This window comes from Silene latifolia, chromosome X (genome assembly GCF_048544455.1).
Source record: "Silene latifolia isolate original U9 population chromosome X, ASM4854445v1, whole genome shotgun sequence".
Classification (NCBI taxonomy): Eukaryota; Viridiplantae; Streptophyta; class Magnoliopsida; order Caryophyllales; family Caryophyllaceae; genus Silene; species Silene latifolia.
The window spans coordinates 218,088,429-218,105,246 of NC_133537.1; the positions used below are offsets into that span (position 1 = coordinate 218,088,429).

The 16,818-nt window shown below is 41.2% G+C and overlaps 1 protein-coding gene across 1 annotated transcript; it reads right to left on the minus strand.

Annotated features, from left to right (window-relative positions):
* Positions 1 to 5,038: 5,038 nt before the first annotated feature.
* Positions 5,039 to 5,737, minus strand: LOC141619339 (uncharacterized). The gene has a single exon (XM_074436363.1). It carries the CDS (start codon positions 5,735 to 5,737, stop codon positions 5,039 to 5,041), a length of 699 nt encoding a protein of 232 aa, XP_074292464.1.
* Between the last annotated feature and the right edge of the window lie 11,081 nt (positions 5,738 to 16,818).

The window sequence follows — 16,818 nt, forward strand, 5'->3', positions numbered from 1 at the left end:
GTCAAACGGTCAACTATCACCCATATCATGTTGTTACCCTATTGGCTCCTCGGTAAACCCACTATAAAGTCCATAGAGATAGATTCCCATTTCCACTCAGGTACCTCAAGAGACTGAATCTTACCTTCTGGTCGTCGTTGCTCTCCCTTAACTCTTTAACATGTGTTTTAGTACGAATTCTCACAAAGATAATGTCCTGCCAAGGATGTAATTGCAGGGTAATCTAACTCGAAATAAGTAGCCTGACTAGTATGACAGGTTAAGTAAATAACAAATACTAAAGTAAGACTCAAAGATTTATACGTGGAAAAACCCTGGGAATAAGGGAAAAAACCACGGGCACCAAGCCAGGAGGGATTATTACTATGATTTTGAGTATCCTGACAGGGAATATGTAAGTCAGGCAAGGAATAGAGCGTGGCTGCTTAATAATAATGCTAAAGTAGTTTATGATTACAAATATGAGAGTAGAAATGAGAGTGAGTAAGTAATTGTCTTCTCTTTTCTTCTTCTTTGCTTTTTATAGTGGCCTTGCAACGGTTCTCCGAACTTGTTTTTAGGCTTTCTCAGTAAATAGGCCTCGTGCCCTATTTACCCGGGAGTGGTTAGTTGACTCCTAGAGTTGGCCGCCATTATTTCTGCTGGGTTGACTGTATCAAAGTTGTTGTTTGTTTTGTTGAATAAGTCTTCCGTGTAAATAGGAACCACTTTTGTGAACTTCAATTATTGCCTGACGTGTTCTGGCTGTGCTTATCATGTGGCTTGATGAGATATCCTTTCAGGCCTGTCCTAATAGAGGCCTGACCTGACATTCCCTCCTGGCTGGTGCCTTCTTGGGTGTTTGGATGCCTTGTATTGAATTTTTTTATGTTCAGGCTTAGCTTGGACATTGCCTGATTCTTGTATGATCAGGCAGGGTAAATCTGGGCCCAATAATTGCCCCTTATCTTCTTATTCCTAGTGGATCTGGCCAGGGATAAGGAGGTAAAAATTCGGACCAGGCAAAGTGTATAGGAATATTTTACCAGAAAAAGAGTTTGAGTCTCTTTCAACTTCTATAACGGCTAGTGTTCATAAATGAGGTAGGTTTATCAAACCCTAGGAGACTCATTATTGGATTTGTTCACTTGTGTTATCCGTTGGATTTTTGCGGCTATAAAAATGCTTGAACCATTTGCTTTGCTTTCACATTCTCGTTCTTCAACTCTCTAAAATTTCCTCCTCTTCTCTAATTCCTTTGTGAAATAAATTCCTCTGAAAAATCAACTTCATATTCCCGTCATTCAAAAAATGACCGGAGGAAGGAGAAAGGTTGCCGCATCAAAGAATGCTGCTGGGGCTGAACAGACTCCAGTGGTGGTGGATGTTCCAGAGATTATTCCTGAAGATGAGGTTATGGAGATTTCTGCCCCTGCAGAAATTATGTCTATGACGTCCAAGGGTGTCACTTTTGCCCCTGTAAAATCTTTGTCTGCTTCTTTTCCTGAGGCCAATCAATTGAAGCCTTATTTTGAGCACTACTTGAAAGGTAGGGGTCTTCTTCCTTCTGATGCTGAAATTTGGGTCCCTGAGAATGGTCCAGTCAGGGCTAATTGGTGTAGTCCTGACTGGTTTTGTATCTTTTAATGGGCGTTTAAAGGAGGTTGCAAGCTTCCATTTTCTCCATTCATGGTTGAAGTTATCAGGGCCATCAAAGTTGCCCCTTTTCAGCTTATGCCGATGGTTTGGAAGATTGTTCATTCTGTTGAACACCTATGTGCCAAGCATAACTTGGTGATTACTCTTGAAGAGTTCAAGAATGTTTATCATTTGAAAAGTAATACCACTGGATGCTTCAATGTTCGAGTCAGGGCTAAGATGACTCATCTGATTACAAATTTTGATTCAGGCAATGACAAGGGTTGGGCTACAACCTATATGTTCATCAGGACATATTCTGTTGCCCCTGATCTGGACTATCTCAATTATCCCGCTGTTGAGGGAGGTAAGTTCTTTTCTCTGCATTCAATTCAGGTTAAAACAGTTTGTAGATTAAGTGTTTAAAGATGGACTTACTTGTAATATGTTTGTAGTGGCTGATTGGGCTAATAATCCTGATGCTGAGGGGTCAGCTGATCGGATTGCAGCTTTCATGGCCCTTCTGGATAAGGAGAGGGCGTGGCCTGCCTACCTTGGATAGGGGCCTATGCCTCATTTCAAGAAGGCTAAGATGAGCACCTACAAGGCTGTTAGGGGTGCCAAGGCTTCAGGGGCCTCTTCACCAGGCAGTAAGTTTTTTGTCTTTTCTTTTTGAATTTTATTGCCAGAACACATGTTAGTATTACTGATATAGGGTTTGATCGTGTAGCCACCAGGGCTTCTGCCAGGATCGCTAGTTTTGGCCTGTCTTTAGTAAAGGCAGGTGCTTCTCAGATCACAGGGGAAAAGTCCCGGAATAGTGAGGCTACAGGGAGTCATAGTACGCTTCAAGTCCAGGTGCCTGCTGATCAGGCTCAACTAGTGTCTGCTCTGAAGGTTGTGGTTGATGAGCCTAGTCGGGCCGATAAGAGAAAAAGGTCGGATGAGGCTTCTGAGAGGGTTGGTGAGGTTAGGGAGATAAAGGATAGCTTGATGAAGTCCAATTTGTTAAGGAACAGATCCAGGTTCACTCTTTCTTAGTTGATGACCCCTACTACAAATATCAGGCTGAGGAAACGTCTGCTCGGGCATTAGCTGCTATGTACCGTTCCAGAGACTGTGCTGCTAATCTGGTTACTATGCTGAAGAAGGTATGATTCTTTCTTACTTAGTTTTACTTTGGTTGTATGTTTCTTATTTTGTCTTGCCTGATTTGTAATCTTCTTGCAGAATGTGAATGATATGCTGAGGGACGCTTGTCAGCTGGAGTCTTCAAATGCTATCAAATATACTTTGGACTGGGAGGTGCAGTGCCTGAAGAAGGATGTTGAGTCTTTGAAGACGGACTTAGAAGTGTTAAAGAAGGAGAATGAGACTTTGAAGAAGCAGAATGAGGTAGGCAAAGCAAGGCTGGTTGTTGAAACGTCAAAGCTGGGGTCTGCTCAAAATCAATTGAAGTCTGTCCAGGCTAAATTTGCTACAGTCCAGGAGGAGTTGAAGGCCGAGAAGCAGGCTATGCAGGATCAATTGAAGGCGAATGAGGAGCTGGCTGCTGAAAGGGATGTGGTGCAAGGTAGGTATAAAGATGCTGCCACGTACATCTTTGGTAGGGGTCGTGTGGACGCCATGAACGAGCCTGTAGAAATCAGGCCGTTCTGGAATCCTGAACAAGAGATGGCTGACCGTAATGCCACCTACCCTGAACTTTGCAAGCTGCATACTGATGATGACGTTGACTCTCCCCCTTCCAAAGAAAAAAGCGGTGAGGCTGAAGTGGATGAGGATGAAGAGGAGGAAGAGGCAGCTGGTGAGGGCGTAAGTTCTACTACTGCTTCCAAGGCAGGTTGACAGCTTAGTTTTTAGGGTATTACATTTTAGCCCATCCACGGGGGTATGTTCCCTGGATAAAACTATCTTTTAATTTTCTTTGCAAGCTGGTATTTTGTCCTACCCAGGGGGGATGTTCCCTGGGCAAAATGTTGTTTTTCCTTGACATTATCTGAAGATGTTTTTCTGCCTCTCTGTGTGCCTTGTTTTAATTAGATGGTACCTGTAATAGTGCAATTTGAGCCATTTTGTTAAGATAATGTCTGTCGAGAGGGCTTATGGCCATCAATCCTTTTTTAGGAAATCATGGATTTTTGCCTCTCTGGAGGGCTTTTCTGGGTAAGAGGGGTGGTTGCCAGTCAGGGGGGCTTATGGCCTTCAGTCTGTCAAGAGGGCTTAAAGATAAGTGGTCTGGTCTTTTTTCACCATCATACTTGTCTTTTCATACTGAGCTCAGTTTTTATGTGTATTTTTGGATGTGGCAAAAATGTCAAGGTTTGTGAAGCATTTCTGAGATGCTGTTCAGGTTGGGTGGAGTGGCCCTCAATCTTGAATATTTGTTTAAGCCAGTGATTATAATGACCTGGATAATTTATAGAAAAGGCGTAAAGCAAGTTTTCAAGATTTAATATAATAATATGGTAGAATTTGTACTTATATTTAAATAAGAATATAGCAGGCAAGTATTCAGGCAAGATGGCAATTAGCAGAAAAACATGTATTGAGAGCATAGAAAGGTCATATGTTATTTCATTCAGGGGCTTTCATATAAAACTTGGTCAGGTAAGAGATAAAGTTGATGGCCTTACCTGATTTGGAGTATAAAATGATAAGTTTATACATGAAATAGTTTTAGGTGAGAGATGTTCTAGGATCTGGGGATCATTTATCCATCCAGGGTTTGTAGCCTGTAGGCTCCCTATCCTACTATTGAATCAATCAGGTAAGGTCCTTCCATGCAGGACCTAGTTTGCCAGCATTCTTGTCCTTTGTATTTGGGAAGACTTTTCGTAGGACTAGGTCTCCTTCCTTGAATACCCTGATGTTTACATTTTTATTGTAGCTCCTAGCTACTGTTTGCTGGTAGGAGGCTATTCTGATCCTGGCTGCATCTCTTAATTCTTCAGCCAGGGTTAGGCTATCCTACAGTAATGGTTTGTTGTCCTCTACGGTGTTCAGGCTGCTTCTGGTAGTTGGTACATGGATTTTCGCTGGAATTACTGCTTCACATCTATAGGCCAGGGAGTAAGGGGTCTGGCCTGTAGATGTTTTAGGTGTAGTTCTGTCAGCCTAGAGGACTAAACAAAGTTCTTCAGCCCACCTGCCGTTTCTTCTTTTTAGTTTTTTCTTTAGGCAGCTGATTACCACCTTGTTGCTGGATTCAGCGTGACCGTTGGCTTTTGGATAGCCTGGTGTAGAGGTTACTAGATTGATATTCCATTGTGCATAAAAAGCCATTTTCCTTTTTCCTACGAACTGAGTACCATTGTCACAAACTATTTCTGAGGGGATGCCATATCTGCATATGATAATACGGTTTGATGAATGATATGACATCCTTCTTCTTGACTTGTCTGTATGAGTCAGCCTCTATCTATTTTGAAAAGTAGTCAGTCATGGCTAACATGTAGACTTTTTGTCCAGGAGCTTGGGGTAGTTTGCCCACAATATACATTCCCCACTTCTTGAATGGCCAGGGAGCTGAGATGGAGTATAGTAGCTCTGATGGATGATGGATGAATGGAGAATGAAGTTGGCAGGCTTCACCCTTGGAGCTGTAAGTTAGGCAGTCAGTTCTTAGGGTTGGACAGAAGTAGCCTGTCCTTAGAACCTTGCTTGCCAGGCTTCTTCCGCCTTTGTGATTGCCACAGTATCCATCATGTATGTCCTGAATAACCTGTTCGGCTTCATGAGGTTCCAGGCATCGCAGATGAGGTCCAGCTTGAGACTTTTTGAATAAAATGTTATTTATAATAGTATAGGTAGAAGCTTTAATTCTAAGGGCCCTCGTTTCATGCCTGTCTTCGGGTAATATCCCCTGTAAGAACAAGTCATAATATGGTTTGGTCCAGAAGTTTGTGTCCTCATTGATGGGACATATTTGGTCAGGCTTTGTAATGGTTGGTTCTAACAAATGAACAATAGGTATCTTATCAAATACAGCTGTGCTGAAATTTGATCCCAGGCTAGCTAGGACATCAGCCTGGGTGTTTAAGTCTCTTGATATTTGATCAATGTCAAATGAACTAAATTCTTTGCAAAGGTTTTTAACATAATCTAAATAAAGAATCATTTTGGAATCCTTTGCAGCATAGGTTCCTTTGACTTGATTAGAAATTAAAAGTGAGTCATTTTTTACCTTGAGATTTTTCACACCAAGATCTCTACATACCTTGAGTCCAGCTATCAGGGCTTCATATTCAGCTTCATTGTTTGCTGCTTTGAATTCACAACTAATAGCCTGAGCTATTAAATCTCCCAGTGGTGATTTTAGTACTAATCCTAGGCCAATTCCTCTCATATTTGTTGCTACATCTACGTGTAAGGTCTATTTCTGGCCTAGTTTTTGGGTGTTTAGATGATTGACCTCTTTTATGAGGCATGGTTCTAGGCTGGGACTAAATTCAGCCACAAAGTCTGCTAAGGCCTGAGATTTAATTGCTGTCCTAGGTTCAAAGGTTATGTCATAAGTACTTAGTTGTACTGACCATTTTGCCATTCTGCCTGAATGTTCAGGTTTTCTCAGGACAGATTTGATAGGCAGATTGGTCCTGACAATTATTGGGTGACTCTCAAAGTAAGGTCTAAGTTTTGTGCAAGATATAATTAAAGCAAGTACGTATTTTTCAAGTAGTCCATACCTTGTTTATGCATCCAGGAGACTTTTACTTACATAATAGACAGGGTGTTGTTGGCCTTCAACCTCCTTGGTAAGGACTCCACTTACTGTAGTCTCAGTGACTGATAAGTAAATCGTCAGGGGTTCTCCTTTGTTAGGTTTGGCCAGTAGTGGAGGAGTGGCCAGGTAGGTTTTTAAATCTTGGAAGGCTGTTTCGTGTTCAGGCATCCATTTGAATGACTTGTTTTTTCTGAGGAGATCATAGAAGGATATGCATCTTTCAAATGATCTGAATATGAACCTGTTCAGGGCTGCAACTCTTCCTGTTAGTCTTTGGATATCTTTGACTGATTTGGGAGATTCCGATTCAAGGAAGGCTTTTATCTGTTCTGGGCAACCTTCAATCCCTCTTTTTGTGACCATATATCCTAGGAATTTGCCTGAAGAGACTCCAAAGTGGCATTTGGAGGGGTTGAGCTTCATGTTGAATTCTTCCAGGATTTTAAAGGCTACTTCCAGGTCCTTTACATGATCTTCTGCCTTCTTTGATTTGACCACCATGTCATCAATGTATACCTCCATTATGTCACCAATTTGATCTTTGAACATCATGTTGACCAGGCGTTGGTAGGTTGCCCCTGCATTTTTCAGGCCAAAGGGCATTGCTGTGTAACAATATATGCCCCTTTCCGTGATCAATGCAGTATTCTCTTGGTCAGCTGGGTGCATCTTGATCTGGTTGAATCCGCTTGAGGCATCCATAAATGTCAGCAGTTTTTGCCCTGTTGTAGCATCTACCATTGCATCAATGTGAGGGAGTGGGAATGGATCTTTTGGGCAGGCTTTGTTAAGATCTGTGTAGTCTACACAAACTCTTCACTTACCATTCTTCTTTTGTACCACAACTACATTAGCTAGCCATTCAGGGTACATTAATTCCCTGATCATTCCCATGACTAAGAGTTTGTCCACTTCTTCATTAATGATGAGTTGCGTTCAGGGGCAAACTTTCTCCTTTTCTGCTGTAGAGGCATAAATGAAGTATCAATATTAAGTTTGTGGGTAATAATATTAGCATCTATACCAGTCATATCAAAGTGGGACTGATGTGACCATAATTAGAGCATATTTAGTCCCCGAAGTAGCCTTGTTCCCATGCTTTTTAGTGCATATTTGGGTCATTTATTGTCTTTAGTTCTTTGTTTTGCATATTCTTTGAGGTTTTGTATCCTTGGTCGGAAAGGGGTGCAAACCTTGCATTTTCATGGCAAAATGAGGCTAAATTACTTGAATTCAATGACCAAGCATCAAGGAGAGACAAGATTAGAAGGCCTTTGTACATACTATAGTAGATGGGCAATGATGATAAAAGATCCTTGCATCCCCGAGGAAATCCTCATGGATTTTATGAAGAAAAAGGAAGAAAAGAAGAAGGAAAGAAACTGCCTGACAGTCCGTGCGTCTTCCCCTGAAGACGCGCGTCCCTCACCCACAACCCGGGCGTCTTCCTCCATAAGACGCCCGGGCAAAAGCTCACAAACACGCCCGTCTTCCCCTCTGGACGCCCGTCCAGAAGCTGCCAAATCCGCCCGTCCCGTGCTAAAGACGCCCGGATTCCATGACAGCCCCATTTCGTCTTCTACAAGCTTCAAGGAAGGATGCACATCTTTTCCTAGAGACCGGAGTCTCCCTAGAGACCGGCGATTCCTCAACAAGGGACTTAATCGTCATTTAAGCCCTTAGTTAACCCTAATTCATGTACCTAATCCCCACTATAAATACCCCATTAGTCTAATTAGAAGAGCATGTTCTTCTTAGCAATCTTTAGTGTAGTTAATATCAATCAAATCTCTCTTTAATCTTATAATCAACATTTAATTAAGTTCTAATACAAGTTTAATTTCCTTAATCTCTCTCTTGTTCATCCTTTATTTTGGGTAATTGAAGATTATTTCGGTTATTATTGGGAGATTGACAACCTTCCAATCAAGCATCAAGTACTTCTTTTATTCTTTGCTTTATTATTGGAATCATTAGTAGGTATAATTCTCTTAATCCCTTTTTAATTATTGTTAATCACTTTTTTTTATTCATCATGTTTCACCTTGTTGGTATGATTGACAACCTTGCTAGCATGTTCAACATGATAATGAGTGAGTAGTTTCCTTAGCTAGGGTTAATGGGTAATTAGGGGAAACCAACATGGGGAATGATTCATGCTTAAATTAATATGCTTTCATAGTTTATTTGCAAGCTTGTTGTGATCTCAACTTATGCACATGTTATGTTTGATGAAATGCGAGCCTATGAATCCTTGCATTTTTTACCCATCACCTATCTTTTCAATGAGACTTGTAAGACATAAACCAACTCGAGTCTCATTAGACCATGCATATTTTTGAGTAGGGAAGATTAAGTCGACTTGTAGGTGTTGTACAATCTAATCGATTCGGCTCCGGGACCCAAACTTTCCTAGGATTGTAAGATATAAACCAACTCGATCCATCACAACAATAATTGCTTGCTTATAACTTGAGAATATGTTTGTATGATCAATTCCCATGTATCCCCTATGACCCCATGACACCCTAGTGCCTTTTATCAATTGGTTACATCCCTTTTAATCCATCTTGCTTGTTTGATTTCATTGCTATTTAGTTTAGTGATCTTCTACTTCAAACCCCAATTGTGACACCCTTAGACACCACTAGTTGCAATAGAAATCTCATCTCAATTCCCGTCCCTTGGGATCCGACTTTTACTTGCCTCTTTACTAATTGTAGAGTTGTTTGTGAAGTTATAAATTGTGTTTTGGTCTAGGTGCTCCTAACGACAAGTACTGAAAACTAAACCCCACGAGGGAACACGACCAAAAATGGCGCCGTTGCCGGGGACGGTGTTAACTTGATTTAGATTTTCTTACATTGTTATTAGTTGTGTCTTTCTTTGCCTTGGGGAAGTAAAACTCCTCAAGGTTCGTTCTAACTATTTTCGAGTTGTTTGATATTTTGCAAGATGGACCTTATAGATTGTTTTGTAGAGGACCACTTAAGTATACCTTTCTTCAAAGATCCCATGCAAGCATTGGAAGCCTTGGAAGCAAGTGAGGCTAAAAATATGTATTGGGAATTGGAGGTAGATCTTTTTGAGGCCGCTCTAGCTAACAAAGAACTTACTCATGCACAATCCGAATTAGTGCATAACATCCTTGTGGAAGCATGTCAACCTATAGAAGATGAGCAATCCATCCCAGAAGACATCTTACAAGCTTAAGAGCAAGAGGAATTCATCATGGAATTCGAATGTGATGAGATTGATGAGAATGAAGAACAAGTTGAATATGCCATGAGAATGGAATGCTTAATGGAGATGGAGCAAATTCTCAATGAACCTTCAAAGGAGGAAAGTGAGGTACAAACTCCTACTCTAAAACCCCTTCCCCCAAATTTGAAATATGCTTACCTTGATGAATCAAAGACCAAACCCGTGATTGTTAATGATAGACTTGATGAGAACCAATTGGGAAAATTGCTTGATGTGTTCAAGTGGTACCTAAGAAAGGAGGTACCACGGTGGTGACAAACGAAAAGAATGAGCTAATACCCACAAGGAAGATCACCGGTTGGCGTATGTGTATTGACTATCGAAAATTGAATTCCGCAACAAGAAAGGATCATTTCCCCCTACCATTCATTGACCAAATGCTTGAGAGGTTAGCCTCCAACAAATTCTTTTGTTACCTTGACGGGTATTCGGGATTCTTTCAAATCCCTATACACCCGGATGACCAACATAAGACCACCTTCACATGCCCTAATGGTACTTTTGCATATAGGAGGATGCCTTTTGGCTTATGTAATGCCCCCGCCACTTTCCAAAGATGCATGATGAGTGTCTTCTCCGACTACATAGAGACCATAATGGAAGTTTTTATGGATGATTATAGCATTTATGGAAAGAACTTTGACTCATGTTTGCATAATCTTTCTCTTGTATTGCAAAAATGTGAAGATGTTAGTCTTGTTTTAAATTGGGAAAGGTGTCAATTCATGGTCAATGAAGGAATTGTTTTGGGTCATTTAATTTCGGAAAAGGGCATCGAGGTCGATAAAGCTAAGGTTGAGGTGATAGAAAAACTCCCACCTCCCGTGAATGTTAGAGGGGTGAGAAGTTTTCTCGGTCACGCGGGTTTCTATCGCCGTTTAATAAAAGATTTTTCAAAAATAGCGAAACCCCTCACTCAACTCTTACTTAAAGATGCCCAATTCCATTTCACTGATGAGTGTGTTGAAGCCTTTAATAGAATCAAGGAAGCACTAACCTCAGCACCAATCATTCAACCTCCAAATTGGGAACTACCGTTCGAGATTATGTGTGATGCTAGTAACTACGCCGTTGGAGCGGTTCTTGGCCAACGGGTAGGAAGAGCTCTTCATGCCATCTATTATATAAGCAAGACTCTTGATCCCTCCCAAGTGAATTATGATACCACCGAGAAAGAGCTTCTTGCCATTGTCTATGCTTAGGAAAAATTCCGTTCCTACTTACTTGGATCTAAGGTGATTGTCTTTTCGGATCACCGTGCTCTCCGACATCTCTTGATAAAGAAGGAGGCAAAACCAAGGTTGTTGAGATGGATTTTGCTTCTTCAAGAATTTGACTTAGAAATAAGGGACAAGAAAGGAGCCGAAAATGTAGTGGCGGATCATTTGTCAAGTATCCGGTTTCATGATGAACAAGGAGAAACACCGATCAATGACTCATTTCCCGACGATATCTTGATGGCCATTCAAACACAAATTGAAAGGCACATCACCCCATGGTTTGCCGATTATGCCAACTATATTGTTGGAAGAGTACTCCCTCCAAATTTGAATCACAACCAAAGAAAGAGGTTCCTATTCGAAGTAAAGAGGTACTTTTAGGATGACCCAAACCTCTACAAAGAGTGTAGTGATGGGCTCTACAGGAGATGCATCCCTCAATGGGACGTCCAAGGAATCTTGGAAGGATGTCACTCATCACCCTACGGTGGGCTCATGGAGCAAGGAGGACCATTGCAAAAATTCTTCAATCGGGCTTCTATTGGCCTACAATGTTTCAAGACACAAGGGAATTCATCATTCATTGTGATGCTTGTCAAAGAACGGGGAATATCTCTTGGAGGAACGAAATGCCACAAAGGGGCATTCTAGAGGTGGAGATCTTCGATGTTTGGGGGATCGACTACCAAGGTCCGTTTGTGACATCCAATGGGAATAAGTACATCCTTGTGGCCGTAGACTACGTCTCAAAGTGGGTGGAGGCAATTGCCACTCCAAATGATGATGCAAAAACGGTCACCAAACTCTTCAAGAAAATAATCTTCCCAAGATTTGGAGTTCTAGAGCAATCATAAGTGATGGAGGAACGCATTTTCATGAAAAGAAACTCGCATCTCTTTTGACCAAATATGGTGTTCAACATAGAACCGGCTTGGGATATCATCCTCAAACAAGCGGTCAAGTTGAAGTTTCGAATAGAGAGATCAAGCAAATCCTTGAGAAAGTTGTGAACAAGACTCGAAAATATTGGAGCACAAAGCTTGATGACGCTCTTTGGGCTTATAGGACGGCTTATAAGACTCACATAGGAGCCTCCCCTTACAAGCTTGTTTATGGAAAAGCATGCCACTTGCCAATCGAATTGGAGTACAAAGCTTTTTGGGCAATCCGAGCACTTAACCTTGATCTCAAATTCAGTGGTCAAAAGAGGATGATTCAAATACAAGAGTTGGAGGAATTCCGACTACAATCATATGAGAATGCCAAGATCTACAAGGAAAGGACAAAATTGCTCCATGACAAGAGGATTAAACAAAAAGCCTTGCACAAAGGGGATAAAGTCCTTCTATTCAATTCCCGCTACCGACTCTTTCCGATAAAATTGAACTCTAGATGGATGGGTCCCTATGTGATAACCGAAGTTGGAAAATATGGGGATTTTGAAATCAAGGCGGAAGATGGAAGCAAGTTCAAGGTCAATGGTCAAGGGTTGAAGCCATACTATGAGGGGGCATTTATTGGAGAGGTCGAGGTCACCAACCTCGGGCCTTCTCATCCTTGAAAGAATCATCAAAAGGGAGAGTTGGTGGAGTCCTCCCTAAACCACCACTTGTAAATATACTAACCCTCTAACTTGTATTTATAATTTTATTGCATTCCTTTAATTATAAACATAAACTCTTTCCATGAGAGTAAGTGAAGGAGGGTCACTAACGAATTTTGAATGAAGGAAGGAACCAATCTTCAAGTGTGGGGAAGCATTTGTCGAAGTCAAGGAAAACAAAGAAAAATCTGCAGCAAGGAACCCGAGCGTCTTCCCTGGAATCCGCCCGTCCTGCTGGAATCCGGGCGTTTTTGGCAGAATCCGTCCGTCCTTTTAGGCTGTGAAATTGAAATTTTGGGACTGTCGAAGAATCCAAGCGTCCTGGCAGAGAAGACGCTCGACCTGAGGAATCCGCCCGTCTTTGCAAAAAGACGCCCGTCTTTTTGCCAGTGCATTTCAAGAAAGGTTCCTGTCTAAGAATCCGCCCGTCTTTGGCCAAAGACGCCCGTCTCCTTACAGAAAATCCGAGCGTCTTGGGCTCGAGACGCTCGTCTTGGCGGCGTCATATTTTTGATTATCAACTGTGACAGAATCCGGGCGTCTTCCCTCAAAACTGCTCGTCCCGAAATACTTGAATCCGAGCGTCTTATGCTCGAATCCGCTCGTCTTCCTGCGGTAAATCAGCCACGATTTTTCCTATTTTTATTACACCCCACCACACAATTTGTGACACATCACCCTTCCTTCCACTTGTATTATAAAAACCCACCTCCTTATGACTCCAAAGCATATCCCAATCACTCTTTTACCCCACAAAATCAAAAAGCCCCAATTTTCTAGGGTTCCAAAGGCAACATTCAATCCACAAGAAGCATCTTCATACTTTAAAAAATCAAAAATTCCAGCTCAACAATCAAAGAATGCCACCAAAGGGATCTTCCTTTAGGGATAGGAGAAGACCAAGGGTTAGAGGAAGCTCTTCTACCTCCCATATCAACACATTAAGAAGGGAGCATGAAGAAATTGTGGACCTTACAAGACTTGATGATTTCTCAAATGTTGAATTCGTCAATGATGTGCAAAGACTCGTTTTCTACCGGCTTCCTCGTAAGAACATTCTCCCTACTAAGTTTTTATGTCATGATACTTTAAGGAAACTTGGGATATATCACCAAATGGAAGCTCTTTTTGAGTTGTTTGGTCTCTCTACCCTTTTCCAGATGCATGAGCAAACTTACCGATCCCTTGTGCTTGAATTTTTTAGCTTCTTGAAGATTATAACCTTGAATAGAACAATATGCATAGAATTTAGGTTGGAAAGTGTTTCAAGAATGATGACTCTAGTGGAATTCGCTAATGTGCTTGGTCTCGATGTCTCGCCTACCCGGACATCAAAACCAAAGAGATATAGTGTTGCACCCCTATGGAGGGCCATGGCCGTCCGAGATTTCATGTACATCAAGGAGTGTCTAGCTTTCCACATTCAAAATCCTATTTTGAGACTCACTTACCGGTTCCTTTCCGGCACACTACTTGCTCGCCGAGATCCGGCAATAGTGAACGAACTTGACCTTATGTTCATGGAGTCTTATCTCAATATCCAAGGAAGTGGTGGGTACCGCTTCAATGCGCCTCTTGTGCTACTCGAAAAATGGGCAAAGTTTAGGAACGGTGATGATGATGGGATGAAACACAATGTTAACGGAGGGCTCATTACGAAGATTGCAAAGCATTTCAATCCAAAATTCAATGAGAATAATGAGTATGCTCCTCTTTTCGGAAATACAAGGATAAATGAAGACCTTCTTCTTATTCATCATCATTGGATAACCCTTGAAGGGGTTGATAAAAGGATCAAGTGGATAACGAAAGGAAGTGATACAATCTACCTACCAATAACCGGTCTACCAAGAATCTCACCAAGAAGAGGACCTTTATCACCAATCCCATCCTACCTCATCCCTCCAAACCCAACCCAAGCAAGGCAAGCACCACCACCTCCAAATCCCCAACAACAACAACAACAAGAGCAACAACCGCAAGATGAGAAAATCAAAGTGCCTCCCTACCCATTTCTTTACCAACCGTACAACCATCCCAACCCCTTTATCCTTCCCCGTGATGACTTTGTAACGGGAATTCTACAAGATTTGCACTTCCGATAATATGAAGCTACCGTGGACAATTATTATGCACTCTATCCTCAATACCACGATATGATTCAAAGGGGAAAGATTAGTGAGGAGGGAGCATTTCTCTCTTGGGCACAAATGGATTTACTCTTCCCCAATTCGGAGAGGGCAAATGAAGGGGCAAACAGGCGACAAGAGGAAGGGAGCAACAACTCCTGCGGAGGGGAAATGGTGGAGCTTGAAAGTGAAGAGGACGAGTTCATGGACCCGAATACAAGTGATGTATCCAAGGAAATATGGGATAGTGATCTAGAGGGAGATGACGGCGATCTCTAGAGGATCTCTTCATAGCTAGATGGAGCGGGCGTGTGGCACCCATCTCAAGCTTAAGTGAAGTTTCCTCATCTCCTCTCTTTAGTTTCAATTTTCATGAAAGAAGTTTATGTTTTGTTAACTTGTACATTATTTTATCTTGATCATGGCTGAGAGCCCTAGCAACAAAGAGGACTAACACCTCGGCCCCATTGAGGTGTTCTTATTTTATTGTTCCCACTTTTGAAAATCCAAAATGACAAATTTAGTTTCATACATTGCATCTTGTGTGCATGAACTACCCCAACTTTAGGACATTAGAAATAATGTCTATCTCGGTTTGGGGAAGTAAATGCATACGCAACGGGAGGTAATCTAAATTACGCTCTCCGTCATGAACAAAAACCCATGCATCATGTAGTGTAGATTAGTGTAGCTTGCATTTAGTGTAGAAATCATGCATCATGTTTGCATAATTTCCCATCATTTTGGCCATTGAGAACAATGCCCATATTAGTGTGGGGATGGGGAATTCTAACCTAGCTTTTATTCAAAAATCCAAAAAAATCAAAAATTTTGAAAACCCATAAAAATTTGAAAAATTTGAAAATCCAAAAACAATTTCATTTTCTTTGTAGTATAGTCATGTATATATTGTTGTATATATTGTGTTTGTTCATCCTTGTTCACATTGATTGACTACGCCACATCCGAGACATGAGGATATTGAAGACCGCATGGTATGATCTTTCCAATCTCCTTTTTCCTCTTTATGTTAATGACTATGTGGCTTTATTTTGATTGATGCGGTATAACAATGTGAATTTAGGACTTGCATTTAGTTTATATGTCATATTAGTTGGTAGAATCATTTGCATTAGGATGTTTATATGCTAGTTGCATCATGGCATGTAGTTTGCATGTTAGAAAATTTTGCGAAACCGTCTACTTGGGAAACTTGACAAGTGTATATAGGCCCTAGTAGATGCTTTTTCTTCTTAAGACTTTGCTTGTTAGAATACTTGTAAAACACCCTAGGATGTGTCATGCTAGTATCCTTTGACCCATGGATTAAAGCCTAGTCAAGAGTACCTTGTGGTGTGATAACTCCTTGGCTACCGTTTATTCCAAGGTGACCCTTGAAACCATGCATCCATCCATCATCCATGTTCTACCACCTTTTTGTCATCAAAGGGAATGGGCACAAAAAGAAATTGATTTGAGTTCAATGAAATGAAAAGTGAAAGAAAGTTTGCAAAAATACATCAAATGAAAAGAGGAGCAAAAATAGAACTCCTAAAGCTTCAAATATAAGGCACCCTCACTACATATGGGGTGACTTTGAAAATGTTCAAAAGAAATGCAAAGAAAAGTTGAATGTTGTCAAGTGTTGAAATGCCAAAAATCAAAAAGAAATGGCAAGAAAGTGTTCTCAAATGTTATATGCCACAAGAAATTGGGGGGAAAAACAAAAACAAAAGCAAACTCCCAAAGTGAAACTCAAATACTATCGATCCCTTTATCCACCGTATCCATTTTTGTGCATGGTAGAGAGGGGACGACCCTTCTTCTTGTCTAGGCAAGAGGGGGAATTCCGCGATCCTCCAGTGTTTCTAACACCATAGGGAGTATATTCTTGACAAAAGCATTTAACGATTGAGGACAAAGATACCCTAGCTTGACACAACTTGGAGGTGATTTATTGGTATCCTTCTAGGCTTAATAGTTTGAAGAAATTGCATCTTTGAAGGAGTGTGTACCCTTGAATTGCTTCCCTTGTAGATAATTTACGCCACTTAGATGAGGAAAGTGGCTATTCTTTTGTAGGTGCATCCATTACTTGTTTTGTGTGCTTAATGTTTATATGTGTCGCCATTTTGGCAAGACCCACCTTGCCTTGCAAGAATGCATCCTACCTCATGGTTGTCTTGTTGTGAGCTGAAGGGGCGGAGTGAGACCCGCTAATTGTCTCATATCGGCTATGTTATTAGGTTAGTTTAAATA

What these genes read in the sequence shown, in the direction of transcription:
- LOC141619339 (XM_074436363.1), bottom strand. Translation starts at nt 5,737, where the DNA reads ATGATTCTTTATTTAGATTATGTTAAAAACCTTTGCAAAGAATTTAGT.